At 41.4% G+C, this 19,592-nt stretch overlaps 2 protein-coding genes across 3 annotated transcripts in view; one reads left to right on the top strand and one right to left on the bottom strand.

Annotated features, from left to right (window-relative positions):
- The window catches only part of arfip1 (ADP-ribosylation factor interacting protein 1 (arfaptin 1)), a 14,352-nt gene extending 4,171 nt beyond the window's left edge, over nucleotides 1-10,181 (bottom strand). Inside the window, exons 1-6 of the mRNA XM_013914310.1 lie at nucleotides 9,885-10,181; nucleotides 8,203-8,555; nucleotides 3,913-4,014; nucleotides 1,636-1,744; nucleotides 919-1,020; nucleotides 51-163 (exon numbers count right to left, since the gene is read on the bottom strand). Coding sequence (XP_013769764.1) covers nucleotides 51-163; nucleotides 919-1,020; nucleotides 1,636-1,744; nucleotides 3,913-4,014; nucleotides 8,203-8,553 — 777 coding nt within the window. The 5' untranslated portion in view covers nucleotides 8,554-8,555; nucleotides 9,885-10,181. The remainder of the gene's footprint in view (nucleotides 1-50; nucleotides 164-918; nucleotides 1,021-1,635; nucleotides 1,745-3,912; nucleotides 4,015-8,202; nucleotides 8,556-9,884) is intronic.
- A 71-nt stretch (nucleotides 10,182-10,252) lies between these two features.
- The window catches only part of fam193a (family with sequence similarity 193 member A), an 18,405-nt gene continuing 9,065 nt past the window's right edge, over nucleotides 10,253-19,592 (top strand). For both annotated transcript variants that reach the window (XM_005746968.2, XM_005746967.2), the window contains exons 1-11: nucleotides 10,253-10,864; nucleotides 13,165-13,239; nucleotides 14,685-14,927; nucleotides 16,757-16,932; nucleotides 17,022-17,189; nucleotides 17,606-17,852; nucleotides 17,956-18,080; nucleotides 18,307-18,454; nucleotides 18,541-18,615; nucleotides 18,723-18,797; nucleotides 18,895-19,007. In XM_005746968.2, coding sequence (XP_005747025.1) covers nucleotides 10,643-10,864; nucleotides 13,165-13,239; nucleotides 14,685-14,927; nucleotides 16,757-16,932; nucleotides 17,022-17,189; nucleotides 17,606-17,852; nucleotides 17,956-18,080; nucleotides 18,307-18,454; nucleotides 18,541-18,615; nucleotides 18,723-18,797; nucleotides 18,895-19,007 — 1,667 coding nt within the window. In that variant the 5' untranslated portion in view covers nucleotides 10,253-10,642. The remainder of the gene's footprint in view (nucleotides 10,865-13,164; nucleotides 13,240-14,684; nucleotides 14,928-16,756; nucleotides 16,933-17,021; nucleotides 17,190-17,605; nucleotides 17,853-17,955; nucleotides 18,081-18,306; nucleotides 18,455-18,540; nucleotides 18,616-18,722; nucleotides 18,798-18,894; nucleotides 19,008-19,592) is intronic.

Genomic DNA, 19,592 nt, shown 5'->3' with positions numbered 1-19,592 from the left:
AGGAGGTTAGAAAAAGGACATAATAATAAATCAATTAAAGAGAGGTTTACTTTATATGTGTTGATGCTCCACTTCCTCACTAAGTCCAGTTTTTCCATCGCTGGATTCTTTAAGTCTTCTGAAAGCACCACCGCTCCGCTCTTTGGCTGTGCTGTCATCGAGCCTGGAGAGTTGAAAGTTATTCACTTAGCAAGGTGACATCTATGAACAGCCCAGCTGAAATTAACTCTACAGCATTAAAATATTGTAAATGACAGGAACTTCATTTTGTTTTGGGTCTAGAGAAATGCTGAAAGATACGGAGCTCCAGAGCTGATGAAACTGTAGAAGGTGGTCATCATCTGAAGGTAAAAAAAAAGGTCAGCTACAGTAGCTTTAAGTGATAGTTTTAAAATCAAATGTCAAAGCAGTGAAGAAAGTTTTGATTTATTCCATTTTCTCTCATCTGACCGCCTTTCAAAAACATGATGGCAGCTTTGAGGCTCCATAAAGACATGCCGGGTGCCACATTACGCGAGGACAAAGGCTGCATGCAGGAAAACCCACTGAGATTAAATTTGCAGGCAGTTTTTTTTCCTCCAAGCCAAGCAAATGTAAAGGTATCAAGAAGTTAAATCTAGACATTCTGACATGTAGACCTCAGTAAAAGGACTCTAAAGGGTATTTAAATGCTCACTGATTGCCACTGCAAAGCATAACACTACTTATGTTAGCCCGGTCTTATGCAAGGGCAAAGTTTGAAGAGCCAACAAACAGGAAGGGAGAGGAAAGGTTTGATTTGCAACGAAGCACAGCCTGTAGGAATAAAGAGCAGGTAAGGACCTGGTGAGAACCAAAGGCGGTAAAGTAGATTGTGGTTAATTTTGCGTAGAAAATGGTGTTGCTTCATCTGATTCATACACCATCGCTTCGAGGTACCTTTCTCAGCCTGACTATCGCTGGAAGAGCGCGCCAGGCGGCTGGCAACAGCCGAGCTGGGAGCTACAGGTGACACGGGAGATGTGGGCAGGCTTGCTGACCCTGGGAGATAGAGTTATCATTAGTGCGTTACCTTTTTTCCAGCACAAGTATAAGGGGGACTTTCTCACTGGTGTTTATTTCCTGTGCCCCCCCTCCCCTCCCACTGGTGTTTATTTCCTGTGCCCCCCCCAAGCTCTCCCCGGGCTGTAGGTGAACGTGCTTGTGAACAAAAGCCTACCTCAGCCAGTGTAAATAACATGGAAAATAGCCATGGCAACATGACGGTGAATGGGCTCTAGCAGCTCTACGCACTATGGGGAGATTTTTATTTGCATTTGTAACAAGGACATGATGATAAAACGCAGACGGGGCGATACGATGTGAAGATCACAGCATACTCATTAAATTCAATTAGATGTCCAGCTTTAGAAATTCAAATTTCTACCTTTTATATTTCAGAGAGATTTAAAAAAAACAAAAACAAAAGTGGGGCAGTGGGAACATGGACAGATGGGCGGTTTGTAAACTCAGAATGTTGCAAATAAAATCCAATAATGTAACAAGCTGACAAAGCCTGACAACACACTGACAGAGATGCTGCTTCATAAAACCTCTGAATAGTGAGGAAACGGTCCACAAAGCAACAGGCGTAAAACTGGGGAGAGTACGGCTCACCTTTGTATGCTCCTGATTCAATGATGCCCTCTGTGGTTGAGGCAAAGTTGCTTGATGTGACACAAGTCTCTGAAAGGTTTATGGCCCCTGGGCCACTGGGATAAGAGTCCTACGGGAGGAAACAAAACAAAGATAAAATAGTTTAAGTGGACCTGACAGACACAAACATAAAAACATATCTGGACTTGATTTCTTAGGGACTGGAAGCTTCCTTCTGTAGTCTGAAACCTACAGTTATCCCCTGATAACAGTTTAGCTCTCTCTAAGCATCTTTTAGTTGCCTTCCTGACCAGCAAGCAGAACAGGAAGTCTTTGCGTGGAAGCTACAGATGATTGGTGGGTGTCCCCAAAGGCTTAATCAGAAGAAGGTCTTATGGGTGCGCACATTAACAACTGATTTAGTGAAGCTAAATTTATGAGTCACTTTTGAAATACAGCTATGGTCGAGAAGAGAGAAAACCTCCACTGTGGTTTATCAAGCTGTTTAATTCTTTTATACCATCAAAAGTTTTAATGTAATATCTTTTTGCCCACTAACAGTGCAGACACACAGGGTGGCACGCAACAATTTGTGAAACATTCACCACTCCTAACAAATTAACCTCACACTCAAGAAAGCTCGAACAGCCGTGCCTAGGATCAATTCATCTCGTTCAGCACTGAATTGTTGTGTTTAAGTTCAGGAGAGTTATGACCATGTGGTCACCAGCAACCATGACCATAAAAAAAACATGGAGCGTTATGGTTTTCCTGTCACCATTACACATATTGAGGCCTTCCTAAAGCGAGAGCCAATCAAAAGGACCACTCCCTCCATGACTATCACCATCTACACCACAGGTCTCCAGCTCCAATCCTCAAGAGCTACTGTGCTGCAGCTTTTAGATGCATCTTTGTTCCAGCAGACCTGAATCAAGTGAATGGCTCATTACCAGGACTTTGCCAAACTTGATGGCATGCTGAAGAGGTAATTCAACCATTTGATTCAGCTGTCAAGGACAGTAGCTCTCGAAGACTGGAGCTGGAGACCCCTGAACTACACTATAGGTATATGAAGCCATATGGTGCGACCTGACATGCACCTCCCCAGATATCTGGCTATCCCGCTTAATACTTGTCACACACTAACAAAGGACTTGGTCACTTGTGTAGACGCTGCAGGCTCTACATTGATTTATCACAGCAGGATTCAAGTGGCATGGAACACATGTATCAAACGTTTTTATCATTTTACGAATAAGTAATAGAAGAATATTTATTTCATTCCTCCATTCACATTCAAGTTAAATCAAGTCAGATGAAACCAGGTAAGAACCTTCCGGCAATTTATCAGTTCCTGCCTCAGCAAGTTATTTTATCAGGATTAAACATTTTAAAGTTCCACACATGCTTGTGGTTACACCATAGACAATCTGAACACAGCTGTCTGACTGGAAAAAGGCCAACGTTGAAGTGCTTAAAAACTTGCACTCTATCTGAAGACCACCAGATGGCGATAGCTGTGGTTGCAAAAAGACTTCCAGTCCTATAGAAGTCTATGGGAAAATGGCTCTTTCCCAAACTCTAAACACTTTGTTACTGAACTCACTCGTTAGTCACTCATTCTTGTGTCACACTGACTAAAAAAAAAAAAAAGTTAAACTTGGTCATATTATATGTGAAAAAGAAGATTAGCTGGGGTATTTTCTGCTCGCTCATGGGCTTGTCAATCATAAGTTATTAGCCAATGACGAAGTGGTTTCACTGCCAGACCCGCCCCATCTCGTCACATCTGATGTCTCGCGACCAAGACGGTAACTGAGGAAACACTCGTTTGAGGTTTCAAAACAGAACTTCAGAGAACCGCAGGTGACATGACGGTAGCTATGTCCATGTTTTATACTGTCTGTGAGCTGAACAGACTTGGCAGTGTGACTGTGAGCTATAAGGAGCAATCAGCTGGAACCACTGCCAACTCTCAGACTGATGAGAAAGAAATGTGTCTGGGGTCTGTATGTGATTGGTGGAAAGTGCTTTTCTTTACTGTACCATTACATCACTGCTTGACTGCCTTAAATTAATTTACCCTCAAACATCTGCCACTTAGAGCTGCTCCAAAGTGTACAGTTGATGCTCTTTTTTTAGAAATCGTGGCAAACTAAATATCAATTGACTGTAACAGTTGTTAAAAATAGCAAATACATCCCTTTATACAAGTTTCCCTTGTTTTGTGACACATACTCTTCATAGATATTTGCACAGTTTTTAAGGTTTAATGAAACTAAGCTCATCTCTTACCCTGCTGAATACAGACTCGGGGCTCTGCTCTAGTTCTCCATTGCTGGTGACGGGGATCTCCGCCGCTGTGCTTCTGTGGGACTCCTCGGCCATTGTGCTCTCCTGCAATAAGGATGGTTAAATGAAGCAGGTTATTTCTCAAGGAAAAAAGAGGAGACTGGATATCATAGACTGTAAATAAGAGAGGCATCGTCGAGGGCTTAAAATTAAGCTAGTGCTGAGGAGCTGCGTCCTTCAAATGGGCAGCAGGGGGCGACTCATCATCTGGTTGAAAATAAGTTTAATATACAGAAGTCAATAGGAATAAAAAAAAAAATCCCCCTATTTCTCACTGGATTTATAATTTTAAGTAAACATCTTCCAAGTGCGTTATAGTCTAAATGGCCAACAGCATGTTCATTTTGTGATTTTATGTACTCATAGCCAAGATCCAAGAACACAGCAGTTGTTGCAGTATATAGTTGTAAGAGTTTCAAGTGAAGTTTAGTGGGGTTTTTTCTGTAACTTTAGCACTTTTGTTCACATTCAGTGACATATAAATAACATAATTTGACGATTAAACTGCTTTTTTAATATTTAACCTCAACAAATACTTAACATGGTCAGTTTGACTATTCTACATTAACATACCTAAACCATGCTGCATCACCACGACACTGATCAACCCATCCTCCTCTCACAGTTTTCTTCACTGATTATCAACACAGGATGAAAAGATTTCATTTACGATTAAATTTAAGATCGTTGCTTTGATTGATTTCAGCACCGATCAGGATATGAAGTTTTTGTGCAACAACAACCGGCATCAGCTTTCCACACTCCCCTATTTCACAACATTACTTCTTAAAGCTACACAGAATAGAATGCATCATCAGTGGCCTTCCACATCTCCTAATATCTGCTACTGCAATGCCTTAAACAGACAATACCCAAATTTTGTGGCTATGTCCACGTGAGCATTAGCTCACCCTATCCAGCTGGAATAAGCATCGAACAAAACTCAATTCTCACAATAATCATGTGGCAGTCCTCATTTTATTCGCCATGAAAAATAGAAATCGTAGCCTTAATCATGATGCAGTGACACATTGGCTTGTTTAGCTCAACCTCGGAGCAAACCGCAGGGTGGAGACAGTTTATGGCCACATCAGTTTGGTTTAAGCTATAATAATCTGCCTGCAGTTGGAGGATGAAGATACAGCTGTGCTAGTTTTAGTACTTTTTTGTGGCCTAATCACTGTGGACCTGAAAACTGGGACACTGACCTAATCACTATGACATTCTGTATGGAAGCTTTTGTGAGGCCTGTGAATGTTAGTGTGTGGGGGGAAAAAGCATTTAAAGTGAGGTGTTTTTATAATCAGTACAGGGGAATTTGCATCTTTGAGCAAGATATTTTATTTATGAATCTTGACCCCTTTCTAAATAATGCAAGTAGTATCCAGATCAGCTGGTAAGAGGAGCCGGTTCCTGTCTTAACAGGCTGAGTGGTTTCACTGTGAGAACCCAACGGTAAGTTTATATTGACCCCTACAGCATTTTCCCTCTCATCAACCCACACACACAATACTTCACAATAAGAAAGGGAATGTTTGGTACATTTATCAAAAAATATAACACTGAAATATCCCATGACAGGGTATCTGGGAGCCACTATAGCCTCAACACTATTGGAAAGTCATCCTACAAACTTGGCACGTGTTTTTGGACACACAGCCATTTTCAGATCTCTTCAGAGATTCTGGTCTGGACTCTAGCTGGGTCGCAACAGCCAAAGCCACTCCTGTGTTTTCTCACCAGGGCATTGTGTTCATGAAATATAAACTTTGAACACAGCCTGAGATCCTGAGAAATAAATTCAATCCAGGCTTGCACTACATTATCTGCATACATCTGCAAGGGCCTGTTGCTTCAAAGTATTCCCACAGCATGATGCCGCCACCACCACGTTTCAGCATAGGGGTCGTAATAATGAGGTGGTGGTCAGTGTCAGGTTTTTCTCCACACACGTCTTTAGGAATTGTGGGTAGATATTTCCCTCTTTGGTTCCTCAGGACAGAGGATTTTGCTTCTCCTTGTTAAGATCTGCTTACCGGTATGCGTCTCCCAGCAGGCTCGATCGGTGACTGCTGCACCATTTTCCCCCCTCTATTTGAACGTCGTTCACAATGGACCAAAACAGACTAGACTGGATTCTTGGATACCTGTTCGACTGAGGCCCTCTGTCTATAATTACTTCTTTTGACCCGTTTTTACAAAGACTCTTGGTGTTTCCAAACTTCTTCTGTTTGAGAATGATAGAAGCCAACATCCTCTGCACACCTTCTGCCCTCAGGTCTGTGCTTTGACACAATCATAACCAAAGGACTAGTGCCAACTGTCTGAACTTCATGGCTCAGGTTTCACTCTAACATATACCATCACCTGTGAGAACTTCCAGCTCTAATTATGACTTGTGAATTCGACTGCAGCTTGTAATGCAACTAAATAAGATATACTGGAAGCTGCAGTGAGCCATTTTTACTTACAACAGCTATGGTGTGTAAACCACTTTATACCATTCTCAAATACTTTGCAAAGCCATAGATTTGGCATTTTGCTTTGATCACATTTTGTCTCAAAAGGAACACTTGATGTAAAATAGTTTAGTGTGTTTGAGTGAATGGAAATCAAAATAGTTGATCAAAAACAGAATCGTCTGCTTCACTTATTGATCCACAGTATAACACATTAAAAACAGGATGGGATGGGCGATAAAGACACAGCTTTGCTGGCTGCACCATGTGATCGGCACACATTAATACTTAAAGGCCATAGGAAACCTGCAGGCAGGCAGGCAGCACAGATAAGCACTGCTCTGCTTATCCAACTACCAGCTGCAGGTAAGACTGGCTCCACTCAGGTTCAAACCATTTGCCTGAAAAGGGTACATCTTCCATAACAAACAGAGAACAAGAAAACGTGTAAATAAATTTGCTGACTAGTTCTGTTATTGGTGCTTTTAGCAGCAAATTCTAGCTTTCCATGCATCCATATTAACGACTCTTTTTATACAAAAAAACCCAACAAAAACCCCCAAAACAAAACATAAAGAGACGATTCACAGAACAACAAATTATCAGGGGCCTTGAGGCAAAAATGATCACACCCACAGTCTGCAGAAAAACTGGCTAACAGTGTTATTCCACTGGCTGCAAATGAGTCAGGCGTGCAAATGGACAAGGTATGGCATGTCATAGGTTGCCATTCCCTACGGTTCAGTAACCTGGATTCAGATCAAGATGATGTAAGAGGGAGGGATGGATAATAACAATAAGCTTACTGTCCAATTAGCTGTGTCAGCTAATGGCGTCTTGCAAACTACAGACGAACGTGACACATTAGCGTTGCGCAATGTTGTGCTCAAACTGCAAACAAAAACACCCCACCACCAAAAAAATAAATAAGCAAAACCTGAAATGTGTCTACGTCAAAAGTATGCAGGGTGACTAAAGGAAAATGGGAAGAACAATTAAAATTTCTGATATGAAATTCTTGGGATGCCACATTCAATGCTGGCGCTGAGCCTGAAACTGAACACAAAACAACAACCTAAGGAGTCACATTCCAGAAACAAGAAATGTGGGATTGCCTGTGAACGTTCAGTCAGGACTCCAAATCTCTCTAGCCAACCATGTGACCGGCATGTGCAGAACTCAAGAGACGTAAGAATGCCCAACTTAGCAAAAAAAGTGGAGGAAACGGTGTCATTCGCACATTAACCTTCAGTTAACAGTTAATCTAAATAAGGCAAAATATGCATAGATTCATACTTACCAGCCAGCAGGGGATAACCATGACAAATCAGCACTTTGTAACACATGTATATTTGCAATAATACAAAGTAATAAACAGAAATTCATTTCTTTTCTTAGCAATCACTTTGCTGTAAGCCAAAAGAGCAGAGTGCACGAGGCTTTGATGATCCTCAAACACATTACAAAGCAACACTTGGTAACTAGTGAGAAAACCAAGCGCACCACCAACAGAGAGAAAACCAGCTAATTTGTAACTCCTGCAAAGCAAGTGGAAGATGAAACAAAGCAAACGTAAAAAGAGGGAAACAAACACAATAACGCAGTTTCTTGTTTTTGATTACTTCTAATAAAGCTCCGCAACAATATTTAACCTGATTATATAGGAAGAATACCGCCACCGCAACAGCAAATCAAGGACAAAATGGCAACATGAGCGAGAGCAGAGAGGAAGTGCCAGGACAGGTCGATTGTTCAGAGTGAAGGTAAATGTCACCTTTGTTTCAGTGTGAGTATCTCCGCTTTCCTGTGGTGTTTCAGCCGTTTCAATGCTGCGTTTCGTCTCGTGTCCCCTATCGGCTACACGACCAGACGCCAAAGTCTCGCTCTGAATGCCCTCATCATGCGGCTTCTGTCCCTTCCTGTTACTGCTTTCTGCATTCTCTTCATCACTGTTAATGTCAATGTCGTACATCACATCGTCCTCCCTGACACTGCTGCTGTCTACGCTCTCCTGCTTTAACTCCTTGCTCAAACTCTCCTCTGCTTTGCCATCCTCCTCACAATCCATCTGAGGCTCCTCGGATGAGGTCTTCCCCGACTCTGCCTCAAGACTAACTTCAGACATACCTGGAAACAGACAGACAGGCAAGTATGAAAAAGTCCCACGAAGCTGGCCGACTGCTTATAGTGCCCCTACTAACAAAGGGAAATTAGTTAACTGCTGCTTGTAAGGTATTTTAGGACTTCTCATAGTCTTCTTTGTGTATCTGTATCTCACTGAGTGATTACTTTTTATTAAATACGACACCAGGGAATCACAATAACGGTTTCCTAACTTTATACAAAGTCATGTTTTTGTACAAAGTAAGAATCGTTTAAATTCACATTGTTTAAACGAGTAGTGGGATTTGAGGCTGCACAATACATACTCTGGGCCACGCCTACAGCACATCCATGTACTATACTTCCTTATCTGCCCCAGTCCAGACCTCTGAATAGTCTGCCTATCAGGCACACGTAAAGACCAATTGTAATTGTGGTGTATGTCCTACAGTTCCAGCACATTAATGTGTCTATCGAATGGCCATGTTTGAACTTTGAGTCGAATGCATGTGAGAGGCACAAACTGGGGTTCTGTTATTGATGAAAGCACTTGCACAACAGGAAAGTGAAGTGGCTCACATATAGACACCATTTTTAAACTACACTCAGGAGCAGCTGTGTAATCCAATCCCTAACCAGAACTCACAACAGGATTTTACAGTTCTATTTATTATTTATTCTAAGGTAAATTTCGATTGAATTTTACCTTGCATTTTAAAGCGTACCTGTAAAACTACAGGTACGTCTACAGGCTGTTAGCAGTCACCTGTGATACTGGAGCAACTACCTCCGACATTAGAGAACTGTTGGATAATTTCCAGATTTTCAGCTCTCTGCCGGAAACAAAGTGCACCTTTCACATAATGTTAACCGCGTCAGGTTTATAGCCTTTATGACATTGTGGAAATCGACGTGGATGCTGCTAGTACTACCCGGAACAGAGTCGAGTTTATCAAGGTTACCTGTTGAAGTGCAGTCACGTGACTTGCTGCAAGGCTGTTCAAAAGTGATAAAAAAAAAAACTTGCCAGACCAAATATATAATGCAGCTAATTCATTTCATTTATTGAGATTGCAACATAATAAAAGTGATAAGTATGCATCAACCAAACCGTCCCCTAGCTTTACCCGCTAGTCGGTTAGCTCTGAGCTGCCCACTAATTTGACTTAACGTGAATCTATCGCAGCTGTTGACGTGTAGTTAGCTAGCGTTAAGTAGCTAACAAGCCGACAGGCAGCTAAGGAAAAACTTCCAACGAAAGCACTTAAAGTTGACAGTGTCTTCAAGCTTCGCTGGATGTGCACATCCGTGCAACAATTAAACAGGGAAGAAGAAAACTTTAGTTCACGTTACCTGTGTGCGGATGCGGCTAACTGTTTTAGCTGTGCCCCGTTAGCCGTTGTAGATGCTTATTGAAATCCTCAGCACCGGGCCGCACTGGATGTTTTAGCGCAAAGGGCTGTTAACGCAGACGGTGCATATAGATGTACTAGCAGTTTATCATCGGCTGTCTTTCGCTCTCGGCAAAGACGCCAGACTCGCTGTTTGACTGCCCGGAAAGACTGTTCCACTCTGCTGGGCCTCTGCTGTCAGCTGAAGCAAACTACATCATTTGCGGGATGCGCTCTCCCCCTGCTGTTAAAATGTGTTGTTTGCAGTTTGTGTCGGATGCTTGTACCGGTAATACGTTTATTATCTATTTTAGATCCGAGTAGAGACATATAATCTAAGGCAAAAGGATAAGATAAGAAGAAGACCGATATGTTTGTAAAGCATTCAACGTCAGTGTTTATCTCCGCTAACTACAACTTTCTCCCTGTTATCTGCTTAGAAAGTGATTTCCCATGGCAAACTCAATTTCCCATGAGCGCCTGGGTGAGGACGCACATTTACGTTTCGACGCGATCTGAGCCCTGGTTGAGGCAGTCCAGTCAGAGGCCATATTGGAATATATGAAGTCGGCTTGCACTTTGATGGAACTGAGTGTCTGCCGTTTTGAGAGTCTCTATACTGCTATCCAGGATTTATACGCGAGTGATTGCAACAGGCATTCCACTTGAGACTCTGCTAAGTCTGGACGGCAAGTTGTCTCGCTTCTTTTATTGGGAAAAATGAGTCCAACCGATGCTAAACGGGGGGCTAAACGCAGGAAGAACAAGCGGGGCGGTGGCAGTAGCTGCAGTGCTGTCTGCAATACCAGCGGTGGCAAGGCCGGGGTTGCTTCGGCCCTGGGCTGTGAGGGAACAGCAGCACCTGCCTCTGTCGTCGGCTTTTTGACACCTGGCAGTGCAGGCAGCGGGAATATAGGATCCATCACGGGCATAAACGACGAGGTAAGAGTGTCACACTACTGGATGTCAAAACAGGGGCGAGCAGCTTGGAGCGTTATCAACGACACATCTGATTTGGGCCCGAGACTGATGCGAGGAAGGCAGCTAGCTAACTAACAAGTGCAACGTAGCTGGTAGTTAACCGGCTTAATCACAGCTAATAATAGTTGTTTATTCTTTGTGAAATAATCGCCAGTAGTTAAACAGTCCCCAGTGTAATATAACACCCTGTCTTAAACGTCAGGCTAACTTACTAAAGTCTTGGCGAAATCCTGACACTACCATTGTTAGCTTAAGTTAAGAGGTCGTAGGTGTATCGACAACGATTTAGACACAATCAAGCAGTTGGTTGATCTAATATTCTTCTCTGTGTATGGCTAGCACAGGTATAGATTGGGCTGCTCGAATCAAAGTTATTCGGGAATAACATTAAGATTAACGTAGGTGGCTCAAAAGCTGCTATCACCTAGGTAAACACTGATGCTAGCTTATGCTAACAGTCAAGAGCACTCACAATCTCATCACTGTTTTTGTGTTTTTAAATTCCGAGTTTCCGTCGTTTTCTCTCTCTCTCTCTCTCTCTCTCTATTTCTCTAGTCTGTAAAGGTTTGAGTTTAACTTGGGCATATTTTCCAGAGGACCAGCTAAAGTACTCGACTACCTCCTCCACGTTAGCCTAATGAGCCCGTATACTTCAATACCACGATAGTGAAACTTAACAGTGAAATCTTAAGATGGTTAGCAAGCTTATTTACAAGATCGGAGATGTTGGTTAGCTTAATGGGTCGCGTAAATAACACTTGAGTGTTTTGTATTCTGCATCGAAGGGAACTATGTCCTGTCTGTGCTTCTGTGTACGTTTATTGTGCTTTTGTAGTTATTCTGGTCTCTCACGTAGAAAGTGTGTGTGTTGTTTGTTTGGGATTAGTGATGTTACAGTATCAGATTTTCCGCTACAAGTGGGCAGAAGAATTCATGGTAACAACAATATCGCTGAAAATAAAGAAAAATACCCCTAGTCATACCAAGCTTCATTTATTTCATCGTAACTTTATTCGTTTTAACTTTGTTACTTCACTGCTGCGCTAATAAGGTAAATGATATCGTTAGCTTCATAGCATAAGTGCCTAAGTCATTTTTTGGTCAAATTGAGATTTTTGCCTAACTTTACTCCCCTACCACTGCTGCATCATCCTGTCCGTCTGCCTATGTCATCACAAAAAAATGACTTAGGCACTTATGCTATGAAGCTAACGATATAAGAAATTTCTTGGCTAAACCATTATGGAAAACCAAATGTGACTACTTGGAGCCACTGCTGTTTTGTGTACTCTTTTTGTACACAAAATATCATGAAGCTTAAACAAAGGCCGGTCATTCAGTCAGGCCTGTGCTAAACAGGAGAAACACCTGTGAGTCATAGTGCAGGAGCTAGTGTTAGCTTGAAAAACTGTCAAGACAACGGTAATTGAATTAAAAATTAATTCCTCAAAGTAATACCAGTCTATCTGCACCTATCTCAGTGACTCAGCCTCGCTCTATCTCAGTGTGTGAGAGAAACACAGAGAAAGAAAAACCAATGCTGTTAGCACTAAACACCTTACTTTAGTCATCCATAAAGTAAGCATACACTGTCTAGTACGTGTTTATATACTATATAGTGCAAGGTGACAGTATAGCAGTTACTAAAAAGAAGAGAGCCTTGATATAAACTGGATTCCTAGTTGTTCAGGTCATTTACAATATGTTTATGTGCATGTTTTACCGCAGCATTCATTTTTATTTTTAAATGTCAGTTATTACTAATGCTTAACAGTACATGCACAGATAGCCAGCTTGTTTTTCTCATAGCACCGATTACTACCATGGTGGTTTGTGTCAGCCTGCAGCAGCAACAGTAATTTGTCGTTTAAGTTTACATAACATGAAACTGCTTGAATTTAATCCTTTAGTCTAAATGATCAGTTACGACTCCTTTTCTGCCAGTCTGTGCATGGCTAGATAGAGATTATGTTTTGCTATAATTTTTCTGAGTTGACTCCTTAAATGTGCATACATCATTTTTGGGCACTGTTGTTTATAGGTTTTCTGTGTATGCAGTGTGTACTGGTGTGAACCTATGAGAGGTTTATCAGTATAAATATATATGCAGTCGAATATAAAACCCAGAAAATAATACAGAAAACATTAGAAGCTTTGAGGTGTAATATAGAAACTGTGTCATCACTTAGTGTAATTGATCACTTGCATAAATAGAAAGGGATGAGTTCATTGTAAACTATGAGCTGTTTTGTGTCCATCAGGTCAAAGTGAACAGCGGCGTTACACCACAGTTTACGGAAGGACCGGTGAATGCTGACTTCTCTGGAGTCCTTCAGGTAAAGTACAGTCAAGGGTTTCTGAATCCACTCAATGATACAGAACCTTTGTCGCTCAAAGACATGTCCAGTTTACCAGAATAATACCCACCTTGACAATAGAACTGTGTGTATGCTAAATGGTGGAAACCCACTCAAGATTTAAACATTCAGTGTTTCTGTTAATCCAGTCATTTTTAAGTATGGAACTTATTCATATTCGGTAGGACTTGCCTCAGTTATTCATACATTCAGATGCTCCAGCATTTGTATTTTTTTTTTTTTTAACAGTAGGGTTTAAGTGTTGATAACTGCCTTTTTTTTTTCCTGATTACTAATGACGTTATTCCTCAGAATTCAAATCCATACAACACACATCACGAACATGAACTTGAACAAGGAACGAGGAAATATATGTATGAAATGTACTGTTTATCATAGAGAACCCAACTGATTGATCAGTGAGCAGATATTGTCTGCAAATATTTGCTTTTTTCGCTGATCTTTTATAATAATAATAATAATAATAATAATAATAATAATAATAATAATAATAATACATGGATAAATAATATATAAATGGAAATTAAAAAGGTAAGGAAGAAGGGTGAGAAATGCCTTTCAACTATGTTATGAGAGTTGGCGTTGCATAGTTTGTCCAACAGAGGGCACTTTACAACTCTCCTGTTTGTTGTGTGAAACACTACACACTGATTAGGAGCAGTTGGATACAACGCAAATGAGTAAATGATTAACTAACATGTGTCACACAATGTTCAGCTACTTTCTTACACTAATTTAAAAAAAAAGAAAAAAAAGAATTTACAATATCGACACCTGAGTTTGAGAATGTGATAATTTAAGGAGGAAAAATAGGATTCTGAAATTCATACCATAGCTGTACTAGGAGGCCATATCATGTTTGGATAGATGCTGATATTCCGTTAAGTGTAAAGCTGCCCCGCTCTAACCCAGAGTACTCACTGAGTCACAGTCTCCAGGAGTACACGTTTAAAATGTAGCTGAAATAGATGGAAGTCAACCTTCTTCTTAAAATCCCATAGCCATCCCACCCACCGTCCCAAGCAGTCAGTGTGTATATCATTAATTGAAGCCTCTAGCTTCTAATTACGTGTTTGTGCCCCTCTGTGGTTCACGCACTGAAAGGACTCTGTGTTAAAGTTCCTGTGATTTAATGAAGTACAGCGGGCCTGTTCAAACAGCTGTTGTACCTGGAGTACATCGGGTCGTGAATGTTAGATTGGTTAGCAGTTCAAGTGATCACAAACTTGAGTTTTCCTCTAAAATAACATCTGTATTATTATTATTATTAGAAGAAAAAATAACCTGCTTTTATTTATTCCCTTAAGTAATAAATGACAACAGCCACTGCATTTCTATCTAAGGGATTTGAATCAAACACAGTGACTTCATGTAAACTAATATATTTTTCTTTCCCACCACAGACCCCATTCACATTTGGCCTGAACCAGCGAGCGCCCTACACTGCTGGTGATCGCTGCCTCTTGTGTCGATGTGAGCGTAAAGACACTGTCGTGCCTTCAGAGGCAAGCATCTCAGGCCAGAACGGTACGGCACAGCCTGCCAAGACTCCCAGTGCTCTACAGCTGCCTCTGTGGGTGTGCTCTGACTGCAGGCGCACAGTGGAGAAGGAGGACCGACATACTACTCTAGAGCAGTCTTTAGGGGTAAGTCACATGAGTGTGAAGAGAATTAAAGTTATAAAGAGTTTGTGCATGGAGAGAGAGTGCTGCGTGTCAAGCCTTTGCTCGATTCCGCCGTTCAGTCGGTTTTCTGGCTCAACACGGATGCCACATATCTGCAGTTTAACGTGCACAGCTGCGGTCTTTCAGTGGATGATGCAGCTCCTGCGTTCACCTGGCACTGCTGGTTCTGTGCCAGAACGGCCGAAACAGATGCAGCCACCGTGAGCAGCAGCTGCTGCTGTAAGAACGTAATGATGGAAGCAGAATAATACGATTGTACAAGCTTGAATTGATTCAACGAGGTAGCGACTTCTAGAAGCTTCAGCTTGAAATGTGCACTTTTTCAATTTTTCAGGTACATTAATTAAACAAAAAGTATCTCAGTGGATGAAATGCTTTTGATATATAATAAATAGTACATAAAAATGTAGTTGTGATTATGGCATTAGCTGCATCTGTATCTAAAAATGAAGGAACTAATTATAAAAATCATAATGATTTAAGTCTTTATTTTAACACGTAGTCACATTTAATACTTCTAATGATTAATTAAGAAAATAAGTGGCAGTGTTGCTGTTGTCGTCTTAATTAGTTTTCTCTCTTTCTCCTCTGCACATCCAAGTGTGACTGAAAATATCCTCTCAGGCCTGTGTTGTAAGATGACGTGTGTTTGAGTGTGCGCTCCAGTTACTCTGTATATAAAGAGCTTCTTTATGACCGACTGCCTGTGGAAAAATCTTGTGATTTGAAATCAGTGGGTTTTTTTTCTCCCCCTATAATACAAAGTGACTTTTTATTTTCCTGGTTGAATGTGTGTAGGAGTGATTATTAGTTGTAATTAATAAAAGCACTTTTGTACAGACAAATTTACAAAGGCAGCGACTCGACTTTGTTTCCGTTCTTGCAAATTCTAAAATAAATTTAGCTTTTTATTTGTAGGCAGGTGGTAAGATTGCGCCTACATTTTTGTTCTTCATCCAAAGTCTCAGTCTGAGTTGCTTTTGAAAACTCCCAAGCGTTTGTTTTTTGGAGCTCAGTCCTATGTTTTCTTAGTTGTTGGTGCGTTAGCCTTGGATGGTGGTCTTGGGTTTGGCTTCCTCTTAAATGTATTGTTAAATGCATCCTAACTGCAGGGGTGTGCTCTGCTGACTCACAGCATTATGGTCCTGTAGTCAAGGGGCCCAAGCAACTGGAGAGCTTTTATTTTGAAATAGCTGCAGAAAAGAAAATTTGCACATATATTCTCTATCTAGTCTGCCCCATGCTGTGCTTTTTCTGGTGATGAGTGAATGATGGTGTGACATTATAAGTCAGTTCTCACAGTGGTTGGCTGATCCCGGCCCTGATGCTTGTCAATTGTAACTGTAACTTTTCTCTAAACAAAAAAAGACTGCACTGTGTGCTCATCCCAGTTGTAGTTACTGTCCGACACGTTATAAACGTAAATAGGCTGAGCGTCATGTGGTGCTGGACATATCAGAGCAGTCATTTTCAGGGCCTTGTAGCTGTCACAGTGTCCAGAGCCAGATCCATGAGATGATCAGAGATTATTTTATGACAAGCCACAGCTGAAGAGACTGAAGAGGAATCAACTGAAATGATTAAAAATGCTCTTAAATACAGAGAAGTGATTGACATTCATATTATATGTTAGCACATTATTTTCAGCTTTCTGGACAGCCGTGCGACATGCCCAGTGTCACCATCGGCTCCTGAAAAATGATCAGCATCACAGTAAACTAATAAAAATGTTTCTGGATTTGTTCAATGTCTTATTGTGATGTCTTTGTTTTCCTTCATAATGCCTACAGAGTCAGGACTTTCTTTTGCACATGCCTGTGGGTAATGGAAACTTGGGCCAGGAGGCAGCCACAGGGGACAGACTGACCACTGCTGCGCCTACTCTACCCATGCTTCCTGCCCCGGACCTCACCACGCCGATGCCTGCTGATACAGTGTGCAGCTGCGAAGCTTGCAACGAGAGGCGGTCAGTTCAGGTTGACTCTTTGATTCCTTGCGTTTTTGTTTTTGTTTTGTTTTTTTCACTGATTCTTAATGAATTTGTGGGAATTACAGGGAGATCTCTGCCGAGTCGGAGAGGGAGTCGCAGCAGCTGCAGAACCACTGGTCGGAGCTTCGCTACCTGGTGCGCTACATCTACAGACAGACGGGAACGCCACTTGCAGATGATCACGACCAGCCTCTAGAGAGAGACAAGGAGGGCATGAAGGAGCTGGTGGACAGGTATGACCACGACCAGAAATCCTGCCTCTCTTTCTCAGGTCTTTCTTTCAGGGGCTTTCAGGGGTGTGTTTGGCCACTAGAGGTCCCTGTTAACAGGGAGCTTCTCTGAAAACAACCAGAGGCGTGGGAGCCTTTGCGCTGATGTCAACAAACTGAAACTGCTGCTTTGTTTTGTTTTGGGGTTTTTTGTTTGTTTTTCCAGTGTATTTGAACAAGTCCACAGGCCTATTGGATTACTTAATATGATGTAATTGAGGAAACTATGTGACTCACATTGGGAGATTTTAAACTGTACAGATTTTAAACTGTACAGACAGTGTTACAAGAGAAAGAAGAGCTTTACGTGCTGGTAGCATCAATAGATGTGGGAAAAGAAAAAAAAATTCCCCATTATGTTTATTGTTTTTCTCCCGCAGACTCTGTGAAAAGGATCCCTATCAGCTCTACCAGCGGTTGGAGCAGCAGGCTCGGGAATACGTCTTGGAAATGAAAGTGCGTCTATTGAAGCACCTTTCTGCAGGTTCCAAGAACACGGGACCACCTGGGACCATAGCTGCAGCCCAAGGTCCTCCTCAAGCCCACCAGTTCATCTCACTTTTGCTGGAGGAATACAACGCCCTCTGTCAAGCTGCACGAACCATCAGCAGCTTCCTGCTCACCCTGGTTCGTCCGAGTGTTGTTCCCCCACATACGATAACACGTTTGACATATTCATCGCATTCTTAACTTTTATTTTATTTCCTTTTTTTTTTTTGCTCTTCCCCAGGAAAATGAGCACCTCCAGAAATTTCAGGTGACCTGGGAGCTGCACAACAAACACCTTTTCGAGAATCTGGTTTTCTCCGAACCGATCTTACGCAGCAGTTTACCGGCACTCATTGCACAGCTTAGGTAAGACGTAACTTCTATTTAAAGCTCATCACGATGAGCGTCTAGTCATAGAGTCCTTTGACTAGACGCTCATCGTGATGATTTGATTGCTAATAAAGACCCAAATTGCACGTTACCTTCTCAGATGCTGCCTTTGAACAAGCTTCCACAGTACTGAGCCATAAGCCAGCAGGCTTATCCCTAATCCCTATTTGTTTGTTTTTTTGCTTTTGTTTTCTTTCCACAGGCATGGCACAGCTTCCCATGATTCATACAGTGAAGATACGTACAGGACGTTATTAGAGAGCTACCAGCAACTGCAGCAGGAGATGGCTTCAGTGGCCGCTCAGTGGCAGGATTGTGAGAAAAGGATTGATGACTATGTGGATGAACAGGTACGCAGGGCAGTAAAAGAATGTCTTGTGTAACGCTCATGTTCAGTACAGAGAATAATAAATTGTGTAACATGTTTCTTTTGTAGATGCTTTTTAAGGTGGAGGGTCAGAATATTACCAACCAAAGAACAGAGCCACACAAGTCTTTAATTAGCAAAAATGTAAGTGAAATGAAAACTCTGTGTGACTGTTTAGATATTTTTTTTCAGTCTTTGATTTGTGAAGCTTCTAAAGTCTTTGTTGATTCTTACTATCTGCCTGTTTCCAGACTTTAAAGACTAAGCAGGGAATGCTGAAAGAGGACTGGGAATTCTTTAAGCAAAGAAGGTTTATAGAAGAACAGGTACGGCATGTGATTATGACGCTGTCATTTTACAATGGAGTTTTACAGTTGTGTCCTTCAAAGCGCTGTAATGGTTTCTGTTTTTGTTTTTTTGTAGTTACCCAACAGTAAGAAATCCCCCACCGGAGATAACAACTTCACAGACACAATGAGAATGCTGTCATCTCGTCTGAGTATTCCAGACTGTCCAAACTGCAATTACAGAAGAAGGTGAGCTGTCAGGATTCAGTGGCTTGTCCCTGTCTGGCCTGGGATTACGTTACTCTTAGTCCAGTGAATTTCAGAAATAATTCAAATTATCTTCACAGGGGGGAAAAAAAAGGATAACATGTATAAAATAAGTGAACAGACTGGTTATGTTTAGTTGTGAAGAAATTAAATGACCCCCCCTCTACTTGCTGGTGGTATTATTATTATTATTATTATTATTATTATTATTATGTGCAAAAGTCTTGAGCAACTTCTTTATATTTTGCTTCCAAGGAGCCAGAATTTATTTTCTTTGTTTTTTTTTGTGGGCTCGTGCAATAGTTTAAGTCTTTTTCAGGCTTTTTCAGTGCAGTCCTTGTACCTGACCATTTTCAGAGGTTTCTTTTCTTTCTGTTAGCCACCTAACACTGACCTATGAATCATTCCAGCATAAGAACTCAAAGGATGAAACAGTGTTGTCTACACATAATGCGATTTCTATTAAAAATAATAAGATAACAGTTTGAAGGTCTAAACTGGTGTCTTTGCAAAAAACAAAGCGCTATCCGGTTGTTCAGTGATGACACGACGAATCCTACTTCCGGG

Source organism: Pundamilia nyererei, unplaced genomic scaffold (assembly GCF_000239375.1).
Source record: "Pundamilia nyererei isolate P.nyererei 1_Seehausen unplaced genomic scaffold, PunNye1.0 scaffold00186, whole genome shotgun sequence".
NCBI lineage: Eukaryota > Metazoa > Chordata > Actinopteri > Cichliformes > Cichlidae > Pundamilia > Pundamilia nyererei.
This window is presented reverse-complemented; position numbering and strand designations above follow the sequence as displayed.